We start from the raw sequence: 26,134 nt of genomic DNA, 5'->3' as shown, positions 1-26,134 counted from the left end.
GGCCAACACCAGTGACGATTATCTGAACCGGACCTGGGGCCACCCCTAGGTCGACTCAGCGTCAAATAAGTACCTTGTGCGATGTATGAACATCGCTTGTGTGCTGTGCCGGCCTTCATAGGTGCTCGCTAACAGCACTTGCCCCTACATTCTCGTTAAGGCTATACGGGACATATTTGTCTTTGTCTTTACATATTCAAATGTGCAGTTTGTACGCGTGATATCCACGACACCTTCACAAGCCCGCAAGAAATGCCAGCGAGCACGTGAGCATGTGAGCATGTGCGCAGGCGCTCGCTCTGCACAGCACGCGACTCTTCAGTTTTACCGCAGAGACGGGGCAGCAGGTGAATTGGATGCAAGTACCGCCGCCGTACGACAGCCCGTCACGCCGCGACTCCAGAATTGAATTAAACGCAGGAAGCGAGTGAATGGCGACTGTGGAACTGCTGAAGCAGCTGAAGTAAAGAATTAAAGTTTAACCACCCCCCCCCCACGCACAATCTGCGCGTAATGCCGCGCGCACCCGCGGCAGGCCCTCTTACCCCGGGGCCATCAGGGGTGTCGCTCGGAAAGCCCATGCACGGCGGATACAACCGGGTAGCACGGTTACAACAAATTAAAAGCCCTCGGCGGACACGCCGACAGGCAAGACGATCCGACGCTGAATTCTACCACGTCCCACGACAAGGCAGCGAGCGAACACAGGATACACAGCTCCCGAGCCGCAGCGCTCTCACGTTTTGCCGCGACGTGACAAGCCGCCGCCGCGCGCTTGCGGCCCGTCCCGTGCACACAGAGGCCACAAGGTGTAACGTGACACTGATTTAGCTCAAGCGACAATAACAAGAGGTGAATTATAATAATGCGAAAAAATTGCGTGCCTTTCAATATGCATTGGAATTCATATTCCCGGCAAGGAAAAAAAAATATTTATAGCTTTGTCTTGCTGAACTAACATTTTTTTTTAAAAGCTCAATATCACATACGTATGATGTGCGCTGCCTATTCACCGCACGAATGCGTATTTTAAATAGTATGCTACTTGAATACACACACACAAATGCCTGTACTTAAAGTAATTTATAATAAATACACGTGGTTTTGTACGTCCGCCTAATTACAATAATGAAATTGTAACGATTAAACCAATCAACAAAAACAGATGTATTGAAAATAACCGCTAAATATTCAGAAGTAACAAATTTATCTTGTGAATGTGTAATAAATTGAATGCGTATACATACGCGCAAGTACATCCCATAGAACACGTGTATACTTTAATTGAAGAAAAACAAATCACTGGAAGCTACTTTAATTACGTTTCAGTTTTGAAAGCTTATAAAGTGCCAAAGAGAAGACAGATGCCCTGTATAGCCTTGACAGACTTTTGGAGCAAATGCTTTAAGCGAGCACCTATAGAGGACGGGACGGCACAGCACAACACCCTTTGTTTCCCAAGTGGCGATGTTTACACACCGCACCAGGTACTCATTTGAAGCTGAATCGACCTAACGGGAGGCCCAGGACCAGTTCAGATAATCGCAACTGGTGTTGGCCCTGAAGCGGGAATCAAACTCATGTTGCCTGGATTCGTAGCGCAGCGCGCTAACCGCTACACCACCACGCCCAACCACCACAGACGCACATGCGCGCACACACACACACGTATGTACACACAGATACACACAAAAAACGCACACAGAATCCAGGTCGTCCCATTCCCAGCCCGAGGAGTCAATTTACACACATCTTGGCACGGGCCGCACATACTGCGACGCAACACGTTCACACACAATTACACACCAAGTACGCTCTTAGCACAAGGGCCTGGCAATCTGCTTTTGGAAAGTCGCATTTCTTGGAAAAGGGGTCGTCAACTGCAGCCCGACCGCAGGAACCCAAAAAAAATTCCAACTTTAATCCACGTGCAGTGATTCCCTGCCACGGTCCAGGTGAAACGCAACGGGCGAGCCGTTTCATCCGCGGCCGGCGCTCATGCACCTGGCTTGTCATGCGAGCACGCATTTCGACTTTAGCCCTCCCAGATCGAGATGAGGGTTACCACCCGTCCTGGTTTTTTCCAGGATCGTACTCTTTTAGAGGTAGCTGTCCTGGGAATACTGCAAGGCTCTTCCCCCCCACCTCTCCGCCCGGCCGGGGACATTAAAAATATCACAGTGTCAGTTGCGTTAGCATGCACCATGCACAGTCGGAGGCCACTGGAGCAATGCACTTTTAAATCTTGATTGAAAATTAATTTCTGTTGAACTGATGTTCGTGTTGAATCTGTTGTCTTTCCCCCGCACCTCTGATCAGCACGGTTCGCTACGTACGGCGCGAAAGAAGTCCAACGTACATACAGGACAATGCGTTTACATGCAGCTCTCCCATTCTTTGGGATATCGTGAGTTCTTCTTCTTCTTCCCGTGCCACGTCCTCGGTTTGCTGCACCACCAAGAGGTGGGCAAGACTGGGGGCTGCACACCACCAAGCGCCATCGCCCCATCATCTCCCGCCTCGGGCGGCTTACGCAGAAGTGGCGCGGATTTTGCTTTCTTTTTTTTCCTCCTCCTTTCGAAGGAGGGAGGGAGGTGGAGGAGGTGTGCAGCGAGGTGTGGCGCTGGGCGCTCGCCGAGGACAAAGGCGGCACACATGGAGTGGCGGCGGCTGCGAGCGAGTTTGAGGGCCTTCCCTCCCAGAGGGGCCCTTTCCCTTCCTCCACAGGCTGCCTCCGCTCATTAACGCTCATCTCTGGCGTCGCCGGAGTCCGGCGCTTGCTCGGTGACAGCGCTGTTTTGTTTCTTGTTGGGGTTTTTTTGTTGTAATAGTGGTGTTTTTATAACCGACTCGTCTACCGACCGGCAATCATGTGATTTTTCATGCTCGGAACACCTGAATAAACCTCAGCCTCAAGTTAAATTTCATTCACTGTGGGTATTAATAGAATTGACTCCTATGCTGTAATTCTCTCTCCTTTCTCGTGCACATCACAAAAAAAGGGGTCTATTTGGCCTCCGGAATGGCGTGGTTTGCAACGAGTTTGCATCTAGAGGACTGTCATTCATATCACGACACACTTGAGTGGTACACGTTTTATGAAGTTATATTATTGGTACAACAGGCGATGTTTTTTCGTGAAAAATAAAAGACACATTTTTAATGTTGTACCTGTCACTGAGCAATGCCAGATTGCGTGAAACCAAAGTTAACAATTGTTTAACAAACATGTATTTATGAATGTTCGGTTAAAATGTTTGGCAGATGAAGGTGAAACAATTAATTAAAATGAGAATATTTTTTTAACTCCAGTAGATGGCGTGACTTTACTGTTTAAATTAAAATTATAAAAATGTTTAAACTATGTTATTCCATCTATGTTTTGTTTGTTGTGAGAAATTTTAATCCAACTTACAGGTCATGGAGTACCTCTATCATTAACAACTCAACAAGTGGCTCTCAAACGCATACGTTACATTTTAAGTCAACAAAATTCTTCCAGCTTGATTTTATCACTGCGAAAATTTAGATATTATTTTGATCACTTAGGGAATTTTCCAGTGAGCAGCAGCAGCTGAAACACCAGCTCTTAGCCACGCTTCTGGTGCAGTCTTATTTAGCTTATGACCCAATCGCAAAAAAAAACGCACCCGATCTCATCAGATCCTGGAAGTTAAACAGAGCGAGGCTGGTGAATACTTGGGAAAAGTGCCCACCGGGGCTTGCCAGGCGTTGTAGTAGTGGAGACGGTGAAGTGGCTAAGAGATGGCAGGGCTGAGTGTCACTCCAATTCATATGTCAATTTAGTGGGGTTACCAACCCCCCACCCGACCAGGCCAAACAAACACTCATTAACACGTTATATAAACACACTTATTAACACGGTTATTATTAACACGGCATAGACCTTCCTGTAAAATCTTCTCGAGTCTCGGTTTTCCTGAATAAAGAATTTGCCGTCATTCATATCGTCGTCATTATTCATGCAGCCGAGTTGCGTCACGCTGGCGGCGTCTTCAAGCGAAATTTCCCCTTCGCAGGCCGCGTTAACTCCCCCTGCTGTGACCTTATCACTCATCCCTGGCACATGTGTGTGTGTGTGACACGGACGGCCGACTTCTTTCGCGACTCCCAACGTTCCCGCATCCCCCCTCCCCCACCCACCGTCTCTTCCCGGGACCGGCGGACGTCACGTTCTCTATTCCCAGCAGAGGCAGCAGCAGCAGCAGTGGCAGCATGAGGCCTCGGCCGTGTCATCCCATCGCCGCAGGAAGCGAGGGCGGGAACTTTTATCCGAGCGTCCATATTCCGTGCGATCGGCTCGAGCCAAATCAAAGCAAAGCCAAGGCGCTGACCGTTTTTCCGACGTAAACTTCGCACTGCGTGCACCGCAAAAAAGCAAACTATTGCCCAACGAGCGCGACTGCTTGATTTTGTTATAGTTGGCCCTCCCCAAAGGAGCTGTTTGCTATTACGCCGTGTTGTGTTTGAATTTTCGAGCCGTCGTTCACGTCTACCAGAAATGTACACAAAATGGGCTGTTAGTGTAGCATTCGGTTACATGACGAACCACGTAGCTCTCGCTGGTTGCAATATCGCAGTGTGCTGGGAGGAAAACATCCTCGTGAAGCCGCCATGAATAATTTGCGTGCAAACGCAATGTAGAATATTTTCAATGCCCACCGTCAGAGTTCTCTATCCCCTCCGCGACTGTGTTTCCCGGTTGCTTCAGGAAATGAATGGGGCAAGGGAATTCCGAATTCGCTCTCTGAAGAAGTTCCCCTGGCACATGGAGCGAAGCGTCGCACATCGTGCGGAACAACGCACGGCACGACCCAAAAACGCATTGGCGAGAGTTTATGCTGCACGACCGCAGTGTCGCTATCCCCACGCAGGTAAGACATGGAAGAATGCATTCCCATCCGTTCACTCGAACGTTTGATGAACATTATGACTGCAGGTGTTCGAGCATTATGTGGGACCGATCAAAGAAAATTAAAATACAAAAAAAAAAGTTTCAGGCAAGTTTAAATACAATGTCCAACTTCATATGGAAACAATAGACAAATAATTATAATTTTCAACTTTAAAAGACAAAGTAAAAAAAATAAGCACTCGTACACATGCTTTGCTGTGCCACGGTTAAAAGCCAGATACTTCCCACAGATGTGCAGTGCAGAATGGATTGAACTTAAATCCCAATATCCATATTTTTCCCCAATTTAACATTTCTAAGTGGAAACAGATCATGTTCACGGCAGACAGGCTTGAGAATTTTCTCCCTGTGTGTGTCCTATATAGGAGACAAAATTAGCTAACCTCTAGAACATTTACAGACTTGTTGTATACATTCAATCATCTTGAATATTTGCTCATAGTGTCAGCTACAGTGCAAGGTTTTCTCCGAACAGAGCTTCATGCCAAGTTCCAAAAGTGGGAATATTTTTTTTTGAAATTCCTAAGTTCTGCACTGAAATTTGAAGTAAGATCCAGCTGTCGATCACACTTTTTTATAAAAAATAATAATACATATTTCGAAAATAACGTTTACTTAATAAAAAAAATCCCAATAAAGACACAATTTGTACGCCAATAATTCTCAAAGTTTGGAGCGTGCTGAAATCATTTATACTTCTCGGGTGAAAAGAGAAAATTTAATTAATGGGGTTGTTTACTGCATTCTTTGCTTTATTATTCATATACCTAGTATTCCGTGTGTGTGTATATATATAAACGTCTTGAAAACATTCCATCTTGTTAATTTAAAACATGATGTTTAAATAACAAAAAAGTTGACTGGGAAATATTTTTAAAAAACTTTTTCTTTTTCGTAGAGTCTATAAAAAGGGTTGTGGGTTGTGGCAACGTTTTTGGGTACAAGTAAAGCCAGAAGCCATAAAACGAAGCCATAAACAGCTTTGGTGAGCCAAGCCCTTATCCCTCCCGGCAAGGCTGCTGCCTTGCCTTCAGTGCGGCTGACCACCGAACCCCAGCCGCGGGAATGGGACGTCAAAACCCACGCCGGCCGGATTTCAGGACCACAGAGGGCTTCGGCGGAATGGGCGACCTAGGTGGCCGGCTATCGCCACGCGGGATCTCATGGGCAACGTGCGGATTTGGCCTGATAAGTGCGTTTGAGGGCGGGCGCAGGACAGCAACGTCACCTCTGCGAGGCCGGAAGGAAAGAGGGTGACAGCGTTTTTTTTATGATTGGGGAAAATTCCCGTGTGGAAAATGTCAAGTTCGGCCCACTTGAACGCACCGCACTCCTGGAACTTAAGAGCGCATTGAAAGTGAGCACTTGTCGTGAGGAAAATATACCCGTGGGTTAATCTAAAACGGCATTCGCTCATTTACGTCAAGAGCCAAGATTCTGAATGGTTACCTTAATGCGGGTACATTTTGGTCGATATTTATGTGTGTGATTTTCAGGGTAAATATGAAAAAATGGTGGCATGCGTGTTTAAAAGAATAATCCTTGCCTTGTCCCATATAGATCCCACCCAATGTCACTTAAATATGTTTGTCCATAAGGTGCCATAAGAGCTCTACATATCCATTTGCAGCCGTATATACAAGTATAATGTGACTCAAGCTCAATAATTTGAAGTGTGTTCCCACAACTGTAAATGAGATTAAATCAAGCATTTAAGTAATAATTAAAATAAAATCTAGACTGCTACGACGTATATTATCCTGTTTTTTTTCTTTCCCAACTAACAAAAAAGAAAGGGTTATAAATGTCATCATGGTCAGCCATGATCTAGCCCCTACTTGATGAATGTCTCCTATCGCTATATCTCACAGACCTAAACTAAAACGTTTTTCTTTTACCAGGCAAGGCCCACTGAGCTGTATAGCTCTTTTTCAGAAGCGATCTGGCCACGAATGATAGCTCAACGAAGCGGCGTATCGTGTGGGAATTTAATGCGGCCAAATACTCTAAACAAATGTTTCTAAATGTTGAGGTAAAAACTGGTGGAATTGGGAGATAAATCCACGCGACCATTGGAAGAACATGCAGACCCCAAATATACAGGCGTCAGGGTCGGGACCGAGAGCACGACCTCCTGTATAACATGCGAGGTAGTTAACATCTCGCCACCGCGGCGCCCGTAACAACGTAACAACCCATCGAGCTGCTGCACACGAGCTGAATTCATCACTCCATCTCCTTGGTAGGCGTCATCGCATTCAATCCGTTTACTGCCACTCTTATCATTGATTTCTACCACTGGCCATCATCATCCCCTTCCACCGATTAGGCTTGCCCAGGGGCACTGAATTTATTTGAACATTCAATACGTAAATTGTCACATACATGTGTTGCACTTTTTCTGTGTTTCGGTGTAATTCTAAGCACGAGCCTTTCCACGTTTATGTGCGTACTTCTCAGCCCCTGCTCCATTTTCTTAGTCAACGTCGAGATTTCCTGATACGAATATCATGGTACGATAAAATAATTACACATCTATCTTGATTTGAAGCTTTCGTGACCGCAGGAATCCATGCTCTTTGGTTCTTTCGGTAAAGTCACGTGGGTATCAAATAATAAAAATGTTGGCGCATTGGTATGTTTCTTTTCATGATCAAGTTCAATTTCCAAAAGCACTTGTAGCCTCTATCCTAAGAATGTAACTGGAGACAAGAGTTCAGAGAAAGAAACTGGGACAAACTCTTTGGCTCTTTTCGGTAAAGTCACGTAGGTTAGAAAAGGCAACAGATCAGGATGTTTCGATCGCGACATGAAGACGGTCGCCTGAAAGACGGTCGCTTGTTGGTGCGTCATGATCTATTGCCTTTTCTACCTACGTGACTTTATCCGAAAGAACCAAACAGTTTGGATTCCTACAGTTACCACAGCTTCAAATCAAAACTGGGACAAAGCTGGTGCCGGTGATACTGGTTGGTGCAGCAGGGCCTTCATCGCATGCGCACACCTGGGGATCGCTTCAGTGAGGTAGGAAGGAAAAGGGGAGAACTCCGCATTTTTGACGAGTGGCAGCCTGTCCTGTCAAAGTCAATGCAAACGAGTACGATACTTTGTCTCTCTCAACCAACCGAGGAGTTTTAGGCATCATGTGAACATTGGATAGAGTTCTTCAGCTTACGTCAAGGCTCTTGAATAACTTTTTTTTATATATATAACTCAAACAAAATCAGAATTTATATTTATACTACAGGAATCTAATGAGCTATGAAGCTCTTTTTCACAGATGTCCAGTAGGGGCGGATCAGAAAGTTATAACAAACAATGCAAAAAACCCGATAGGAGCGCAAAGCAGAGGAAAGGTAAGCAAATCAGGAAAACAAATGTTATCCAACAACAGACTATCAACTGAGCAATATTCCTCGAGGACCCTGTACTTGTCCTCTGCGAGACTGAAGTTTCTGTCTGCGTTAATTTTGTTGTTTCTGTGCTCAAGCACCACGCGTCTCCCTTGTTCAATGGCCGGGAAACTGGCGAAACGGGACCATTGTCTGTGTAACAAAGCAAATAAAACTTAAATGATTGAGATGAAGAAGAAAGACAAAGTATCTGCAGAAATTAACCAACTTTTAAATGAGGGTTAGCTTTACACGATATAAATACGGTCCCGGTAAAAATACATATATGTATTGCTCTTCATACAAACTGCGTCCTATAAACACACGTGCACATGAACGACAGTATGTATGAATATCGACTCTATAAATGCAAACAAATATAAATGCAAACAAATACAAAAAAACATATCACCAATGACACTTCTTAAAAAAAATTGCATCCATTCTCAATCCACCAATGCCTTAAAGGCTCATGGTTTTTTTTGTTAACTTCACCATACTTCACCGTACTTCACCATACTTCACCACGCTGGCTCGTGCGGGTTGTGAAGTGGGGGGAGAGAGCAGGATCATCAATTCTGATATCACTCGCCTCTGATGTTAGCCGTGGCCGGGAATTAAACTAAGGTGGACAGTAAAGTCACGTAGGTATAAAATAAAATAAATAAAATCACGACGTTTCGGGCGCAACACAAGTGCCCGCCATCAGGTTAATTTTATTTATTTTATTTTTCTACCTACGTGATATTACCGAAAGAACAAAAGAGTATGGATCCCTGCAGTCACGAAAACTTAAAATCTAGATTCAGGTGGTCAGGTTTATAATGCAGGTTGCAAACCACTATACAGCCGCTCCGTCGTTATAACAGGAATATTATATTGCAGGCTAACATTCTAGCACAACGGCTCTTCTCCAGAGCACAGCAATAGAACAACCAGAACGTTCTATACCTAATCGTAGCAAAGCATTCACATTACAGGGTTAGAGCTGTCTATATTGTGTTGGATGTGCCTCTACGTGCTAAGTGCTGCTTGTGAATGGCTGCCCAAACCTACGCAGATACAGAGACGCACAGGTGCTCATTAATATTTTAAAACACAATTTCGCGGACAAATTACAAATAGCGAATGATGGGACACGTCTATTCAAGCCACCACGGAACAATGTGGACCACTTGAAATATCACTGACCACTGATGTTAGCCATGACCGGGAATAAAACTTTGGTGGCCGGGTTCACGGCGCGACTTTAGGAACAACCGCGGCAACACTTGCTCAGGATGCAGGGCCGGAATAACGCAGGGCCTCGGATTGCGAAGGCCCTCAAAAGTACACACTGGCACTGCTTTAAAATGGCTGAAATGCACGACTGTAGCACTTACGATGAACGGTCTAGGGGTAATTCGTTAATGAAGAACATAGCACCACTTTGTTTATTACTGAAAGTTACACTCTGAAATTTCAAGTGCTGTTCGCTTCAAGTGAATGCAAAGATTTGCATGTCACATCTAAAAACGAAACCTGAAATAACCAACGGAATTTACGATGGAGTTTTTTTGGCATTGGACATTGGTGGTGGTAAAACAGTGAAGGGAAGGAATTGAAGATACACACAGGGAGCCCCCCCCCAAAAACTATAACAGCCTCAAACTTAATCGGGGCCTGCCAGTACGGACGCATCTCGTATTAAACTGAGTTGGCGCAAAATAACACGCAGTTATTTATTAATTTGTCCTACAAAAACAAAAAACAACTCTAAAGGAAAATAGCATTTGTCACTTCATGACAAAGCAAAGAAACAGCGGTTCCGATTCATGGCGCATCTAAATGTAAGCACATCGCGACACTCCGCGCATGGGTAGCAAGAACGCGGATCGCACGGCGAGGAGGAAGTGTTTTATTATTATTATTCTAAGAGACGAAAAGAGGAAGATGGTCTTGAGATAGACTGAGATGGAGGAGTCGACAACAGCGACGACCTCCAAGCTCGCAAGAGTCTGTGGGTGGGGGGGGGGGGGGGCAGGACGACGCGTGGCGAGATGTGGGGCCGGCTGGCCGGCCGGCCGGCCATCCGAGCGAGCGAGCGAGCGAACGCCGCTGGTGCCGCGCCAAAAAAATGCCAGAGTAGCAAGGGAGGAGCGAGCTCATGGGCACGCGTGCTGTGCTTGGCCCGCGGGTGCCGGAGGATCACCGAAAAGACAAGCCGGAGGGATATTATTCCAAGTGAAGAGATTCAAAAGAACCGTACCGCGATGAATGCCCCACGGCATGCAATGGGCAAAAAGAGAGGGCAGCGAGCGATTGGCTATATCCAAGTTCGGGGATTTTTGGGTTAGAGCGTGTAAATGTAAATGTGTCGTTTAACCGCCACCACCCAACACAGCCAATTAGTAAGGTTTTTATTTATCGAAGAAATGTCCACACTTCCCGCGACGTTGGGTGACGCTGTGCAGATTCTACGCAGGCTGCGGCGCTTCGTGCTCGAATGCTGCTTGCAGTTATACTACAAATATAAATAAATTGGATGAAACTATTGTACTTCGGGGCAATTTCAGTTTAAACAGCATACCAGACGGGACATATTTATAAATCAAATATATGCGCATTCAAGTGCATGCAGCAATGATTATTATTATTGAGAAAATTACCTTTGAGCTCTGATAAACTGTACAACCTGCACTGATAATATACCCCATGCTTACAGCTTAAAACAAATAAGGCCAGTCGAATACATTTTTAGCACTGTATCAATCTATTGTGGGACGTAGACTTCCTTACGCCATGTGTTTATATCCACATTATAAAATGTAAATTTACGTGACCGGAATCTATTTTTGACAAAGTACATAAAAGTTTTGACAGCGTGTATTTATAGATAATGCTCAAAACACTTTTCAATGATTCATCACACGCAGTCTACAGCTTGCAGTAAACCTTAAAAATTTCACCAACTGCACAACACAGATCTCTATTGATATTCAATTAAACATAAAACCATTGATTCCCCGTTTCACGCAACAACAACAACAAAAACTGCCATCTACATAACACTTACACCAACAGCAATCATTTACATACGCACACGGTTGAGATTACAAGATATCTCCTTTACGCAGGCCCTGGAAAATAAATAACCCCGGACGTTATCTCTCAACAACTGCAGCTTCCTCACTTCGATGCGGCTCAAGGAAGCCGGGTGCCCGGCCTTTTGAGCCTTCGCGATAAATAAGAGGCTGGCACAGTGGCGGAGGTCTCTTCAGTCCAGCCCAGCCTTCTGGCTGGCACAGCCTGGCACAGTGCGGGCCCGGTGGCTCTCTCTATGAGCCGAACGGCAACTCCCAGGACTCTGCGATCGCCCCTACCTAGGTAAGGCTTTAGACAGAGAAAGAGCGAACAACTTACACGCACCCCCTCCTCCCCCGCCTGGCAGCCCCTCGGAGGGGGTATCCGATAATGGCATTTTGCCGCCGCCGCCGTCGTAATAAAATCTTTCAATTAAATTAATGCAAAAAAAAAGCCTCACCAAATGAGTAAAATAAATTCTGATCGTGAAATTAAGCGACTTTGACGCGCGCGGATTTACGCTAGGATCGTGTGATATTTATACGAGAAAATTCAATTAAATTAACCATTTAATATTAAATAAACTGGATTATTACAGTTGTTTTTAATTATTACGCCTAATTGCTGAGCACTACTTGCTGTGCTTTTCACGTCGCAGTGCTCGCAGGAGCCAGGCGCATCGCCGTCACGGCGCAGCTTCGGGATACGTGCGACGGCAAACCGTGTTTATTTTTTTTACGCAGCTCCAACCATGGTGCGGACGTATTATTAAAATACTCAAAATCGCTCTTCGTGAACGAACAATTTGTCTGCCGCAATTTGTACGTGCGACAATCTTAAGCGTGTTAAAAAGAAAATAAAAGAAGACTCACGCTCAAGGGCACAACACGGGCGGGGGTAACATGCACGTGCGAAACAATGCCCGTTCAATTTTAACGCTGGCGATTAAAACACGGTTTCTGGAATAAATGTCACGTTACATTTCTTTATAAAAAAAAAATAAACACATTGGAAGCGTATACGTAGAATGATTGATTGGAGATTTAATCATGACGGTCTGTGTCCCCCGTGGATCCATTTGAGTGCCGTGCAGAAGTTCTCCCGCTGGCTCCGATTCACCACTTGCGATCAGCCGGGCAACAACAGCCACCGGTCTGCCTGAGACAATACCTCAGAATTGTCAGGGTGCTCAGCAATCCGCACCTGACAGTGCTGGGGTTTAGTCTCAGCAGACGACGCTCTGCTCCCTCGCTACGCTGCGCTGCCCTACCCGCGCAGAACAAGACGCGCGATCTGCCACACAACGATGGCGGCGAAAACCTCGGATAACCCTGGAGGGGGGATCACCAGCGGTCCCGTGCTCTCCCCCGACGCGCGCATGCACTCGCACGCGCATCCGATCAGCACGGGTTGTCTACGTACGGTTCCGAAAGAAGTTCAACGTACACACGCACGTGCGCATTCTACACTGAGAGATCGAAACGGACCATCGTTGTTTGCGTTTACTTTCAAAAGCAATTTGCTCTGCTCCGAAGGGCCAACGTCAATTATAGCTCCCCGATGGGCTCTCGGGTTGTAGGTATTTGTTGAACTTCTTTCACACCGTACGTAGCCAACCGTGTTAATCGAAGGGTTGTGCCGCGTGTTGTTTGGCGCGATGCCTGCCGTTTCGATCCCCGTGCCGGGAAGCTTCTTCGGGAACTGCACGTGGAGCGAAATGTTTGGCGTCACGTCGGACAACTCGTGGGACAATTTGAGAAAGTATTGACGTATTGAGCGCAACCACGAAAAAAAACCTATGCAGTCGCGCTGCCAATTAATAAGTCGACTATTTCATTAAGCAGCCGACTGTGCACAATTATTTTTTTTTATGCAATTCATATGTACGTTATACCGTATTCCGGCAATCCAATCAAATTCAACGTTTATTTATTGCACGGGAAATCCCTTTTAGCCAATTTCCCAGCGTGTTCAGAATCAAAATCAGAATATTTATTTATACTGCAGGAATCCGATGAGCTGTAAAGCTCTTTTTCAAAGACGTCCAGTGTTTGCGAGAGAGATCCTGGCGCATCAGCACAGAACAAGAATGACGGCATCAGAGTGATCTGTATGGAGGGACGGGAAACATTGGAAGAGGACGCGTCGGGAAGGCACAGCCGAAAACAACGTGTTCACACCAAAAATGTACGATGTTCACAAAATACGGAGGCACAGCGCACCGACAAGGAGGAGGCAGTGAACGGCTAGAGGGGAGATGTGCACAAGGGGAAGGGAACGTGACTGATTACATCTCCTTTGCAAAATGTTCAAAACCTCCATTGGCTCGCAGGAGTTTCAAAGACAATTTACGACAACAAAAAAATGGTCAGCCAAAAAAATGTTTTACTTTAAAAAAACTTCGCAAAACGTCGTAATATTATGGTAATTTAACAGCCCTCATCCTAAAGGACTGGTCACGTAACAATAAGTGTACTGATGTCAGGGCGCCACTGATGATGAATGGAACAGGACATGTAAGTCTGTAGTTGCTTTGTAAATGCAAAACCAGAGTATATCTCGTACATTTATCGACAATATGTGACTGAAATACATTTTTATGATGTTCTAGAGGGGTTAAAATCCAAAATTTGATGCAAAAAATAAGTCTATGCTAAGAAATAAAAAAAATCGATAGCTAATATTTTTTTGGTTCCTAAAATAACAGCATGGAGTTTCATTCAATTCGACTCTTAGGACTGGGTCACCCGAAAGTTCTAAATTGCATTTAAGTCTCTTGCCGAACACTTAAGCACATGGCCTCCGTCGTCAGCAAACCAAGTCATTCACCTCCTTTAGGGTTTGATGCCAAAGCTGACAAGTGGGCAAGAGCCATGAGGGCTTTGTTCATATACATGGGGGGTGCTTTGTCTTCACTGAGGAGCGGCTCGAAATACGATCGATCGCGAAGGAAAACGTACGGGCACCGGTTTAACGTGTAAATTGGAAGCACAGACACGTGCGTGCGTGTGTGTACGTGCGCGTGTTCGTCAAAGCGCGTTGTTGCAAGTTTACAAGGCTGGCCCCCTAGCAAGAGGAAACAATCTGCGTCGCTGTAAAAATAAAGTCATGTAAACTGTAAATGATATTCATAATGTAATAAAGATATTACAAGTACTAGTATGTATTCCTGGGGTTTTTTTTACATGGATAATTTCAAGAAAATAATTAGAGCCACTTATAAGTGGGTAAACTTGTAACCGAAGCACCAGGCGACTAGCCGGTACCTTCTACTAGAACTGACAAGTGTTCCTAAATATAGATATCCGTTGCGAATAAAGACCTTATAAAATGTTTGCCAGATGCTCCTTTTTGTGTGCACTGTATACAGCAACAATCTGCACGATAGGTACAAAGGAACGCGCTGAAAGGACATTAGCGAAATGCGATCCACGTGAAGTACATTGCGCGTCCTAAAGTAATTTAACAAAGCGATTGTTCTAACGGACAGTAGCAAGACTAAAGAGCAAAAAGGTCACCTACGGTAATTATGTGATTCATTGCAGTTCCACAGCTGACATCAAACAACAATTAACAACAACAACAAAAATGTAAGTTCAATTACACACTCTTACCTTCATCCATGGAAATGTGATAACAAAAGACGTGACTAAATAAAGACGTGCAAGTTTGATTTAAAAGCAGTCCGAAGCTTAGCGTAGGGCCTTATTTTAGCGACATTCATAATACCCGAGCATGGGACAAACAGGGAAAAGAAATCAAACTTTTCCCGTAAAGATCCCAGACATTCCCACCACTACTGAGTCACACCACAATGCCTCATTTGGGGAATTTAATTCCATCAGAATTTTTTTTTTTCCCTTAACACTTCCTACGAATTCGTATGGTTTCTGGCACAAAAAAAAATAAATGCCAAATGCAAACGTTTCCCTATCAGATCTCTTACAAAGCCCGCGTCCGTGCCCACGGATTCCTGTGTGTCATTCACACCGAGGCGCTCGGCTCACAGCAGTGATGCCACTGGTGCGACGGGGGCCCAGCGAGCCAGGCGGACAAGGCGGAGAGAGGGCAGCGTATCAAGTCGAATTCACACGACTCGGGCTGATTACATTCAGTTGCTCTGCGGTCGGCACAACCGCCCGGAACAATGTCGTGCACTGTGCAATGATGCCATGAGAGGTACCCTGCCCCGTGCGCACCGTTGACAAAGAATGTGCATTATCTACAACAACAAAAAACCTAACATTTCGTGCCGCGTCTTTTTATTTAATGTAAGTGTACTGCTGTAATTCAATTAAAACGAGAGCATAACCAGCCATTAAGGAAACCCCTGTAAACATTTCATATGGGCTATTGTGCGTATTGGGAGAGTCAAATTTTCATGATTGCTAATTGGGCTAATACGCGGAAGATTTATTTATTTTATTTTAGAGGGATTGTCAAACTTTGGTAGTTTTTTTTTATTCTCCCGATTTAAAAAAAAAAAATAAGACGCGGAAATGTAATCACATGTTTAACACTTAACCTGTGAAACAACACGTCGGGAATAACAATACTTAGGCCCAAGAAAAAACGCAGTGCGACATTGCTGTAAATACAAGCGACATGTTTAAACGGATACATTAATCTTTCGCATGACACATTAACCCCAATTAATCACATCCGTTTAATGTAATTACTCACTCAAGTTAATTTACATAACTACAAGACAGTGTTATGTAATATTTAATGACTATGCAACAATTTTTTAACAATATACTTATTTCCACAGGCACGTTAATGCCCATTTAAATGTTCTCATATCTTTGCCTACATCATTTATATCCTGTGCGTGGAAAGTATACAATTTTCACCTTCATTTAAAGAACGCCTTGAAATATTTTTGACGTCTGTCAGTCTCTATTGTCTGCAAATTTAGCAATGAGGAATAGCATTCATCAACTGAATCCGTACGACAATACGCACCGTTACTGTAGCTACGGGTGCTGCTGTGGCGGAGAGGTTAACTGCCTCGCCTGGCATACAGGAGGTCGCGGGTTCAATAAAGACCCGGACGCCTGCTGTATATTTGGAGTTTGCAAGTTTTATCTCCCCGTGGTCGCGTTAATTTTTCTTCGGGCCCTCCGGGAACCCACCTTTAAGCAACCCGCACCAACCAGAAAGATGAAGCCAAACAACCCCCACGACTGACACGGTGTGGGGAGGCCTTCATCCAGCAGTGGATTGACAAAGGGCTGTAAATGTAGTTACAGCTAACCTAAGTTGAACCGAAGGGTTATTTGTGTCTCAGTGATAACAGAGAGACGCACTCAATGACACTCCTGAGTGCAGAGCGTGGTCGTAAGATGCAGCGTTGCTGAGTTATTGAGCCGGGTATTCGACGTGTAACCCAAACTTTCAAAAGTCATCAAGCGTCAATTCTCTCTCCCACCCCCCCCATCTGTATTACTGGTCTGCAACCACCTTCACAATATAATAACATTGTGAGCTTTTTCATAGCTTTCTAAGTACCTCGAGATAGAACGATAGTTGGTGGACACTATAACGCCTCGTAAGAGATGCCTACGTATCATATTCAATTGACCCTGTGCGATAATGTTTTTGGCCAGTAAATGATTGAAATTTTAAAATAAAAAAGGCTGCGCACAACACTGTTCAACGTTAAGGTTCAGTTGTAAACATAAATGTGAGTTATAGTGCTGTGCTTTTAATCACAAACTGAAACGTATACACTTCTGAGTGTTTCTTCAGCGGGTGCCTCTCCTGCATAAAACATCAGTGTCTTCTAGAGTCCACTTGTAAAAAAAAAGTGACATCTTCCAGGCCGTGAGCCTAAACTGTTCCTTACTTTCATACTTAAACAGCTATCCCTGTGTCCCATCCTCCTTTGTTAGTTTAACGTTATATAAACGATGGATAATGGGCTTTCACATTTTAGTATCACGTTTTACAAGACGGCATGTCCCATAACATGTTACGGATATATTGAACATTTTTTACAAATATATCTTCTTTTTGTTAACGCTAGCAGAAGTTTTCCTTTGGTTCACACTCGTCCGTTTTGCCCAGTCGCAGAATCTGGATACAGGGTGCTTCAAAAAAATGTTAACGCTTCCGAGAATTTGCGACAACAACGAAACCACGTGACATGTGCTGCCGCCTCGGGGCTCTGGAGGAGCACGTGGAGAAGATTCCGGGCCACGCGTTGGCAACGACGGCGAACGCGTTGGAGAGACTCTTTGACCAGTTGAAGCTATTAACGTCACACTTGTTATCCCGTTACAGCGTAGTATTATCCGTTCGTTTTTCCCATCAAAAACGATCGTCCGATCTAGGCGTGAACATTCCTTTTGAAGCACCGGATATATTGAACACCGATGTGCAGTCTCGACACGGCACTCTCGTCTGTCTAACACTGCTTAACGCTCAGCAGTCACGTGAACAAACAAAAAACAGTCCCGACTCATCATCACCGATTGTAAACACAAACACGTCATTAAACGCGACAAATTGTCCATATCTCAGCAGATAGGCGTCGTTAAGCCTAATTAATTAACGAGCAAAAGAAATGTCGTTGAACATATGCAGGGCGACCTTAGTTTGCACAAGAATCCGAACATGAGATACAATAATGCATGCGTGTGAGCGTATCTTGAGATAATATGTTGAGCTGAAAGTGAGTTAGGTTCGGGTCAGCCTGCGATTGTACATTCGTGCTAAAATACAACCAATCCTTGTACGTGTACAGTTGTTTGAGGCTGTTAGGGAAAGTGTCATTAGTGAGTACCTTTGTTGTGCGGTTTAAATTAATTAGATGATCGCAATGTTGACATAGTAATGCATAATTGAGCTCCATTTGGATAAATACCGTGCCATCGTACGTGCTTTTATTTTAAAATACGAATAACTGTTGCTGCTTCATCAACTGCACAACAAGTTTGTAACAATAAGAGTGGACATTCTTTTTTTTGTAACTTAATTGGGGAGAAAAAAAAACACTTACATTTTTAGCTGGACGAAATAATGCAGCATTCAATCTATTGCCTATTGAATCGCATTTTGTTATGAAATGGTCAACGCTCTTGGACTTGGCGATTATCCCCGTCGCTAGTGACAGACACCAGTGGCGCGTCGATTGACAAAACTGGCGCCGAACAGCAACATTAATTGTATCCGTTATGATTCTTTACACCCTGCTTAGTAAACTAAGTGGCCTCGGTTTTTGCAAAAAAACCGCAGTAAAATGGTTACAAAATTACCTCTTTTCTCGCACCCAAACTGTATTCACAGATGGTTGGAGGTCAAACAGTGTTAAGATAAAAGCTACCATACTGCCTCTACTTGACTACTGTGACATCGTGTATAAATCAGCCCAAGTACTGTACTGAAGAAGCTTGATTCCATCTATCACTCGGCCTTAAGATTTACATTGAACTGCCCATATAGGACTCACCACTGTGATCTCTACATTGGGTCAAACTTAACATCTCTTAATGTTCGACGGCTTGTGCACCAGATCTTATTTATTCACGATGTACTTACAAAAAAATCCACAGACTACCTGCTGGATCTCCTCTCTGTTTCAAAGAACAAATTTGACCTCAGGTCTTCGCTCATTTACCAGCTTCACATTCCCTATTGCCGTACAAAAACTTGAGGAAGGGCCTTTGCTATTGATGCCCCCAGGGTCTGGAATGCTATTGCCAATAAACTGCAACTTGAATCGCTACCAATGAGATATTCTCTCAAAACTGCTCTAGAGGAGTTGAACACCCCTAGCTGCCACTGCTATTCATTGGCGTAAAATAAAATAAAATGTTTCGCTCCGGATGACGCTGCAAAGTATTATCTGTATTTTGATTTAGCGTGCTGATCTTAAAGGTGCATCGAAAAATTTGATACTCCGACTGATGCTTCTGTGTTTTGGAGTAACTCATGCAGCCAGCTATGGCTCTATGGTTTTGTGTTACATGTTATTTATGTAGTTTATTGTAAAAAAGTCGGTCACAGTCCCTATGATCACTGTTACATTGCAATTATGGCTTTATTTTTTGGTGATTTCGAAAACGTTTTTTGGTTTGGACATGTTTCTTTTGTTGCAGTACGGAGTTAGACTGATGGCTTTTAATGTTTAGCTAAGTTTGATGTGTTTTTAGTGTTTTTACCATTTGATATTGTTTTTGCTGCTTTTATGATTTTATGCAAAGTGTCATTGAGCATTCAGAAAAGCGCTATTATTATGGCCTTAATCTAAGTTTTCCTGTGGTTGTTGTTGTTTGACTTGCATCCCACTGGGATTTTTTGCACACAGCATTGGTGTACGGTGCTTTTTCACGAATATTTTGCTGGTTTTTTAAATGGATTTTCTGTTTGCACAGTCACATAGTCACTTTAAGATGTTTTCTTGTTCGTGTGTTTTGTTGTTTGTTGTGGTTGCACCTGATTCAAGAGCCGAATGTCTCACAGGGCTATACCAAAACAAATAAACGTAAATAAATAAATAAAACTTAAAACATCCGGGGAACACACACAAACTAGAATGAGAAGAAAAAAACATCATCGGCGTCCATTTACGATATTAAGGACATGTTCATATGCGTCACCGAATGTGGGAAAATTTGCAATGATGGTTAATGTGATGTGATATCAGCGTTCTACAACCTGCCCAGATTGACAAACCATCATCATCATCAGGCATGATCTATCCACTATTGGATAAAGACCTCCCCAACCAATCCAATGACTATCTCTTGGATGTAAAAATCTATTTAGCTCCTTCACAGAAGCTGATTTTGTCACTCCATCCTCACAGTGGACGTCCTGACGGGCATGTTCCTACCTTCCGCTATTAACCTCATCTGCCCATCAACATCTCTCCGAGCGACGTGTCCGACACAATGTATGTTGAACTTCTTTCGCACTGTACTTCACCATCCGTTGCTAATCAAAGGTGAGGGGGAAGGACAACAAACTAAACACAAAAAAGCAATCCTGAAAAAATGAGTTTTCAATGTTGATTTAACAGTGCATAGTTCCAATGGCTTCCTAATATTGGAAGGAAGAGCGTTCCAGACGGCCGCAGAAGCGCATCTGAAAGCGCGCGATGCGGTGACCACCGTCTTTGTTCGATGGTTAGCCAAAAGCACTGCTGCGAGGATGGAGTTCGTGTGATGGTTTATGCTCCTTTGACGAGCTCAGCGAGGTATTGTGCTTCATGTGTGGCAAGCACTTTGTGTGTAATGAGCGCGACCTTATAATGTATTCGCTCGGCAAACAGAAGCCAATGCAGCTCATCAAGCACCGGACGGACATGGTCAGGTCTTGCAGTACCCATCAAGACGCATGCCAAAGTAGTTTGTACGCGCTGCAGCATGGTAATGTTTTTTTGCCAAACGTCCCGTGAAGTAGTGAGTTGCAATAATCGAGCTTTGTCGGTACAGCACAAGCCCGCTTACTATCACTTAATGGTTACGATGATGTCTCTAACTTGCACGCCTTCTCTGATGCACGAGTTGCTCTTTCTGTCTCTCAGTGTAATTCCAAGCATCCACCCTGCTTCTTTGCGTAATTTAAAGTTTTCGTAAAAATTTTCAGCATCGAAATAAATATCACTATGGGTTTCACTCACGTGGCATCACAGATAAGCAGCTTATTAAATGCGTAAAACCATGATACAAATACTGTGGGGAATGCATGTAAAAGTGAGTGTTACTAAGACTGATGAGACAGCAATGGAGAAAAGCAAATGAGATTAATGAATAATTGCTTAAAACAGATACTGGAGAAGGCCTGCAATTCTGCGGAGATAATGTCCCCTGGCGCATCCTTAAAGAAAATGTAACACAAAATCACTCGTGTGTTTGTGGGGAATATAAACCACAAAATAAATTAGTAAACAACGTGCATCTTCCAATATTTGTCTCTCCACTAATTTTTTATTTTTACTCTCCTGTTGGCCAAATGGGCTCCTGGAAGCGAATTTTTTTTCAGTCGCATTGGTTCAAAACAAGCAAACTCTGGATTGCCTTTGACATGCAGTGTCTCATCAGCAGTCATGTTCGGTTAAACCAATGCTATTGACCTACCAGATTACATTTTTTTTGGGCCGCGTTGACAAATGGAAGATAACATTTTTTTTGACGTTTTTGACGTCATGAGAGACATTGCTCGCTCAAGAAAGAATATGGATCAATACAACTGGCAACGACACTCATGGATTGGCTTTGAGGACAGATACTTAGACTGGCAGAGCATAAATCGCATGGCAGAGAAATGGCAGAGCATAATTAGATAGAACATTTAAATAAACAGGTTTTTACATGCGGTTTTACAAAGATTTTGGGGTGGAACGGTGGCGCAGTGGTTAGCTGCATTGTGCTATCAAACCAGCGACATGGGCTTGGCTCCTGGCCAGGCCAACATCAGCGGCGAATGATATCTTAACCAGTTCTAGAAATTACTTTAAATCGCACTGACCAGCATGGCCAAGTATGGTCCAGCAACTCCCATTAACAGCCTTCATCCAGGCGGGGATTTGAGCAAGAGCGCAGAAGTGTAGTCACCACATCTACGCCTCTACGTAAGGAACGAAACAGGTGGACTTCTCCACAAATCTGGCTGTGGCCTGATGAAGCTAGTTGTAATTACTGGAGAAACGTCGTACTCGGATTGTAAATGTTGTGGCTTGGCTCCCCAACACACCGGTTAGTGCTGTACTAGTGACGAATTGGCCACGTTCTGTTTACGTGACAACCCTTACTAGTTGGCTGTGTCGGGTGGTGGCGGGTTTTAACGACACATTTATACATTTACGCTGATCGAACCCAAAAATACTATATTATGGATGATATTGGTCGCAAAAACCTACGTGTTAAACAGGTTTAAAACAATACACTTGAAACACGTGTGGGAAATATATCTCGATGAACATCACAGTATTCTCTATTCTCTAACGGCTTGGAGCAATTCGGAAAGAATAATTAAGTGAAAGTGTCTGTGACTCAAGTAGCTAAACTCAGACATGAATGAACAAAGAATGACCTCATCAGAAAACGCATGACAAATATGCAACAAGAGCAAAATAAGTTGCACTATACAGGAATCCAATGGGCATCAAGTGAGTAATTTATTTTGAAATATGCCATGCACGTCTGATGAGGTTTAAATGATAACCTTTGTTGATTTGAGCAAAACATTTTACCAAGAATAGTGCCACTTCGTGGGAGCTGCAAGTCTAGTTCTCGGTATTCTAGTTGGCTATGTTTTAACAGTTCAAGCTTGTTGTACGCATTAACGATAGTTGTTCTCACCAGCACGTCTGTCACCTTGGTTTGTTGAAGGCGCATTTAGGAGTTGGTAATATAGCTGCTAGTGCTTTACAACGGAAGAAAAATTTGCGTCGCCTTTTTCAGCTGTGAAAATATATAGTACTTTAAACCATAACCACAGAAATGACGACTCCTGCATAGTGATTCATTAAAGCCTCCCTCAAACAGAATTCTAAACTGTAACAAAATAAAATAATCATTAATTTTAGCCACTAATACATATCATAGCATCAACAAATATGAGTCATGAATTAATACGAGTGCACTGTATGCGATAAACCGAATTAAAACTCGTTTCGCTGGTGGACGGCCGCACAACACAGACTAAATAAGCAATTGCTCATCGTTCAGCTAATTCAGACATTGTTCTGATATCGCGCCCCAAGCATCCGCGCGTATCAACGCTTTCTTCGCATCATTCACAACACGCTTTTTATTTTACTCGTGCATAATCACCGCGTTCCAAGTCACTGATTGTAGATGCTTTTTTTTCTTTCCTCGAGGCTGGCGGCTCCCCGCGCGAAATTCCCGAGATCGTGCTCGGGCGCCACTTTCCCGATCGCGCCGCTGCCCCCCCTGTGAGCAGTAAGCAGTCGTAGTCGCCGGGAGGGGAAATGGCGACTAAGAATTGCCCCCCAAGCAACGGATACGAGCCAGGCGCAATTTACTGTGAAGAGGACGCCAACGCGGCGCGTGATGATTGCTGAAAGGTGACGCTGTAACCCTCTAGGCTTAATGTCGCAAATTAGTAATTGTTTACGTAAGCGGGCAGCACAGTGGTGACGTGTTGCAGCCTACGCATACATAACTTGCTACTGTGCTTTTGAGCGCGCATGTAGAAGAAGAACTCTCCGCGTATGACTCCATCGGCCTATTGGCTCTCCGCACCGATATTACTGAGCAGAATATATGTATTTTTTTAAAATCCAAAAATCTCTGGACCGTTTTAAACCTTATGGGTCTCATCAGGCTTGGGTCTCGTCATCAAGTAGTTTTACTCATGCGTGCGTGCGTACGACTCCAAATCTTGTTCAGTCCATCGGCCCTATTGGCTCTCCACACTGATATTATCGAACAGTTTTTTTTTAATCCAGAAACCTCTGGACCGGTTTTAACCTTCTGGATCTCATCAGGCTTGGGTCTCATCACGCTTGTTAAACTAATGCTGCCGGATTACTAAATGTTATTGGCAAGAGCACTCTGGATCATTTGCTTATCGGAGGCACTGAAGTGTTGTTGACCGCTACAAATTCAATAACATAAATGCCACGTGGGGATATGAATCAGCAATCACACATTGTAAAGCTAACAACAGAGGCACAAACGATGCCCACTGTTCAAATATGTCAGTAATTAAAACTACCACTTTAAAATATCCTTCATTTATTGTTGGTATTCTGACCCAACATGAACTCCCAGAGTGGAATGCTTTTACGCATATGGCGAGTAACACACTACAAAATAATTCATTTTCTTATAGTTTAGCTGATGCCAATATACTGATGTCCTTGTTTTGCCTGCGCTTAGTTCGTTGTCCTTCCCCCGCGCCTCTGATTCGCACCGTTGGCTACGTACAGTGCGAAACAAGTTCAATATACATGCATGCGATGCTGAATTATCATGGAACTGTGGGGACGCTTTGTCTTACACTGGTAACGTGTGTGGTGCCTCGTGTGCACTTACTGGAAAATATCTTTGCGAATAACGATCCTGGTGAGCGGGTTATCTGCCACAGGCGCCAGGCTGATGGATCCTATTTTCAACACAAGCGTGTCTTCCTTGGGAGCAGAGGTGCCTATGGAAAAATAGCAATTAGTCACGTTAGTAGAATTACAAAATATAATATCGATAAGCCCAATATTACAATGAAAAGCATAGGCCTACAGAAAGCTATTTTCCAGTCATCCTCGCAGCGGCTTTTGGCTAACCATCGAACAAAGATGATCACCGCATCACGCGCTTTCAGATGCGCTTCTGTCACCATTTAGAACGCTCTTCCTATATTAGGAAGCCACTGGAGCTATGCACTTTGAAATCTAAATTGTAAATTTAATTCTTTAGAACTGCTTTTTGTGCTTAGTTTATCATCCTTCCCCCGCACCTCCGATTATCACGGTTGGCTACGTACGGCGCGAAAGAAGTTCAACAAACATGCAAACGTACTTGTGGCCGGCTGCTGCTGCTGCTGCTGCTGCTTGCCCTCGCTCTGCGGCACGAAGACGCGAATGACGCTCGTGTTCAGGTAGAGCAGGGGGAGCCCGCGGGACGACAGCGCGTGCTGCTTCACGGGCTGCCCGACGGCGGAGCCCGCCGGCGCCGCTCGCTTGCCGGCGGCCGGGGAGCGCCGGGCGGCTTCGCCGCCGCCGCCCGCGTCCAGCAGCGACGCGACGGCGCGCAGCAGCGGGTAGTGCAGCACCAGGTCGAAGGGCTGCAGGCTGACGAGCACCTCGTGCAGGTGCGAGGGCCCAGTGTCCGGAGCGTCGCCGCGGTGAAGGCTGCGCGACACGCGCTCCTGGCGCGACGAGATGCGCTGGCGCACGTTGCGCGTGAGCGCCCGCGTGTACGTGAGCGACAGGAAGCCGTGCTGCTGCTGCTGCTGCTGCGAGGTCTCCAGCAGCTTGCCCGCCGTCTACGCCAAAAGGAAAAAGGAGAAAAAAATGGGTCAATGCGCCCAACGTCGCTTTATGCGTCCGTGTGCATCCCGTCCTGTCCGTGTGCATCCCGTCCTGTCCGTGTGCGTCCCGTCCTGTCCGTGTGCGTCCTGTCCGTGTACTTCCCGTCCTGTCCATGTGTCCTGTCGCGTCCGTGTGCGTCTCGTCGCGTCTGCAGCATTTTCACCACAACCAATATGAAGTCTGTACATGCGGAGGGAATTGGCGAATGCGCAACGGTGGACCGTATTGGGTGACGGGAATTGGCAATGGGAAAATCCCTTCTCATCTCTAAATATTTACGTGCCGAGAAGGGCAGCGAGGCCGAGAAGGGGTAGAAACTCCAAGGTAATAGTATCTAAGGAGCTCAACTAAAACTCGGTCAGTGTGGGTTGGTAAAGGAGGGGGCCCAGAACCAGCTCTGATATTACTCGCCACCGACTGGTGCGGTGTCGTCAGCAATGAATGGGTTCATAGCGCAGTGCGCTGAACACTGTGCCACCACTCCTACCAGTATTACACAAGTGTCGCGACGCAAATGAGCAACTTATAGCCAGAAGACGATGACCGTTAGTTTAATGAGTTATTGAAATGCAGTGCCTTGCTTGCGCTAGATTAATACAAAAATAGAAGCATAGATTACGCTTGTGATCAAATAAATAGCGGCAAATATGCTGGCTGCTAAAGATGCCGGGAGTAATATTGTTATTAACTAGCAGCATTTCACCAGTATAATTTTAAGTGTCTGATGAAAGACGAGTAGCT

General features: G+C 44.7%; 1 protein-coding gene across 7 annotated transcripts in view; it reads right to left on the bottom strand.

Annotated features, from left to right (window-relative positions):
• The window catches only part of VPS13B (vacuolar protein sorting 13 homolog B), a 305,573-nt gene that overhangs the window by 87,091 nt on the left and 192,348 nt on the right, over positions 1 to 26,134 (bottom strand). For all 7 annotated transcript variants that reach the window (XM_076066534.1, XM_076066535.1, XM_076066538.1 and 4 more), the window contains exons 29-30: positions 24,882 to 25,347; positions 24,402 to 24,513 (exon numbers count right to left, since the gene is read on the bottom strand). In XM_076066534.1, coding sequence (XP_075922649.1) covers positions 24,402 to 24,513; positions 24,882 to 25,347 — 578 coding nt within the window. The remainder of the gene's footprint in view (positions 1 to 24,401; positions 24,514 to 24,881; positions 25,348 to 26,134) is intronic.

This window comes from Petromyzon marinus, chromosome 12, assembly GCF_048934315.1.
Source record: "Petromyzon marinus isolate PM22_M1 ecotype Great Lakes invasive population chromosome 12, UKy_Petmar_22M1.pri1.0, whole genome shotgun sequence".
In the NCBI taxonomy this organism is placed as follows: Eukaryota; Metazoa; Chordata; class Hyperoartia; order Petromyzontiformes; family Petromyzontidae; genus Petromyzon; species Petromyzon marinus.
The sequence above is the reverse complement of the archived record's forward strand: the minus strand, read 5'-3'. Positions and strand labels throughout refer to the sequence as shown.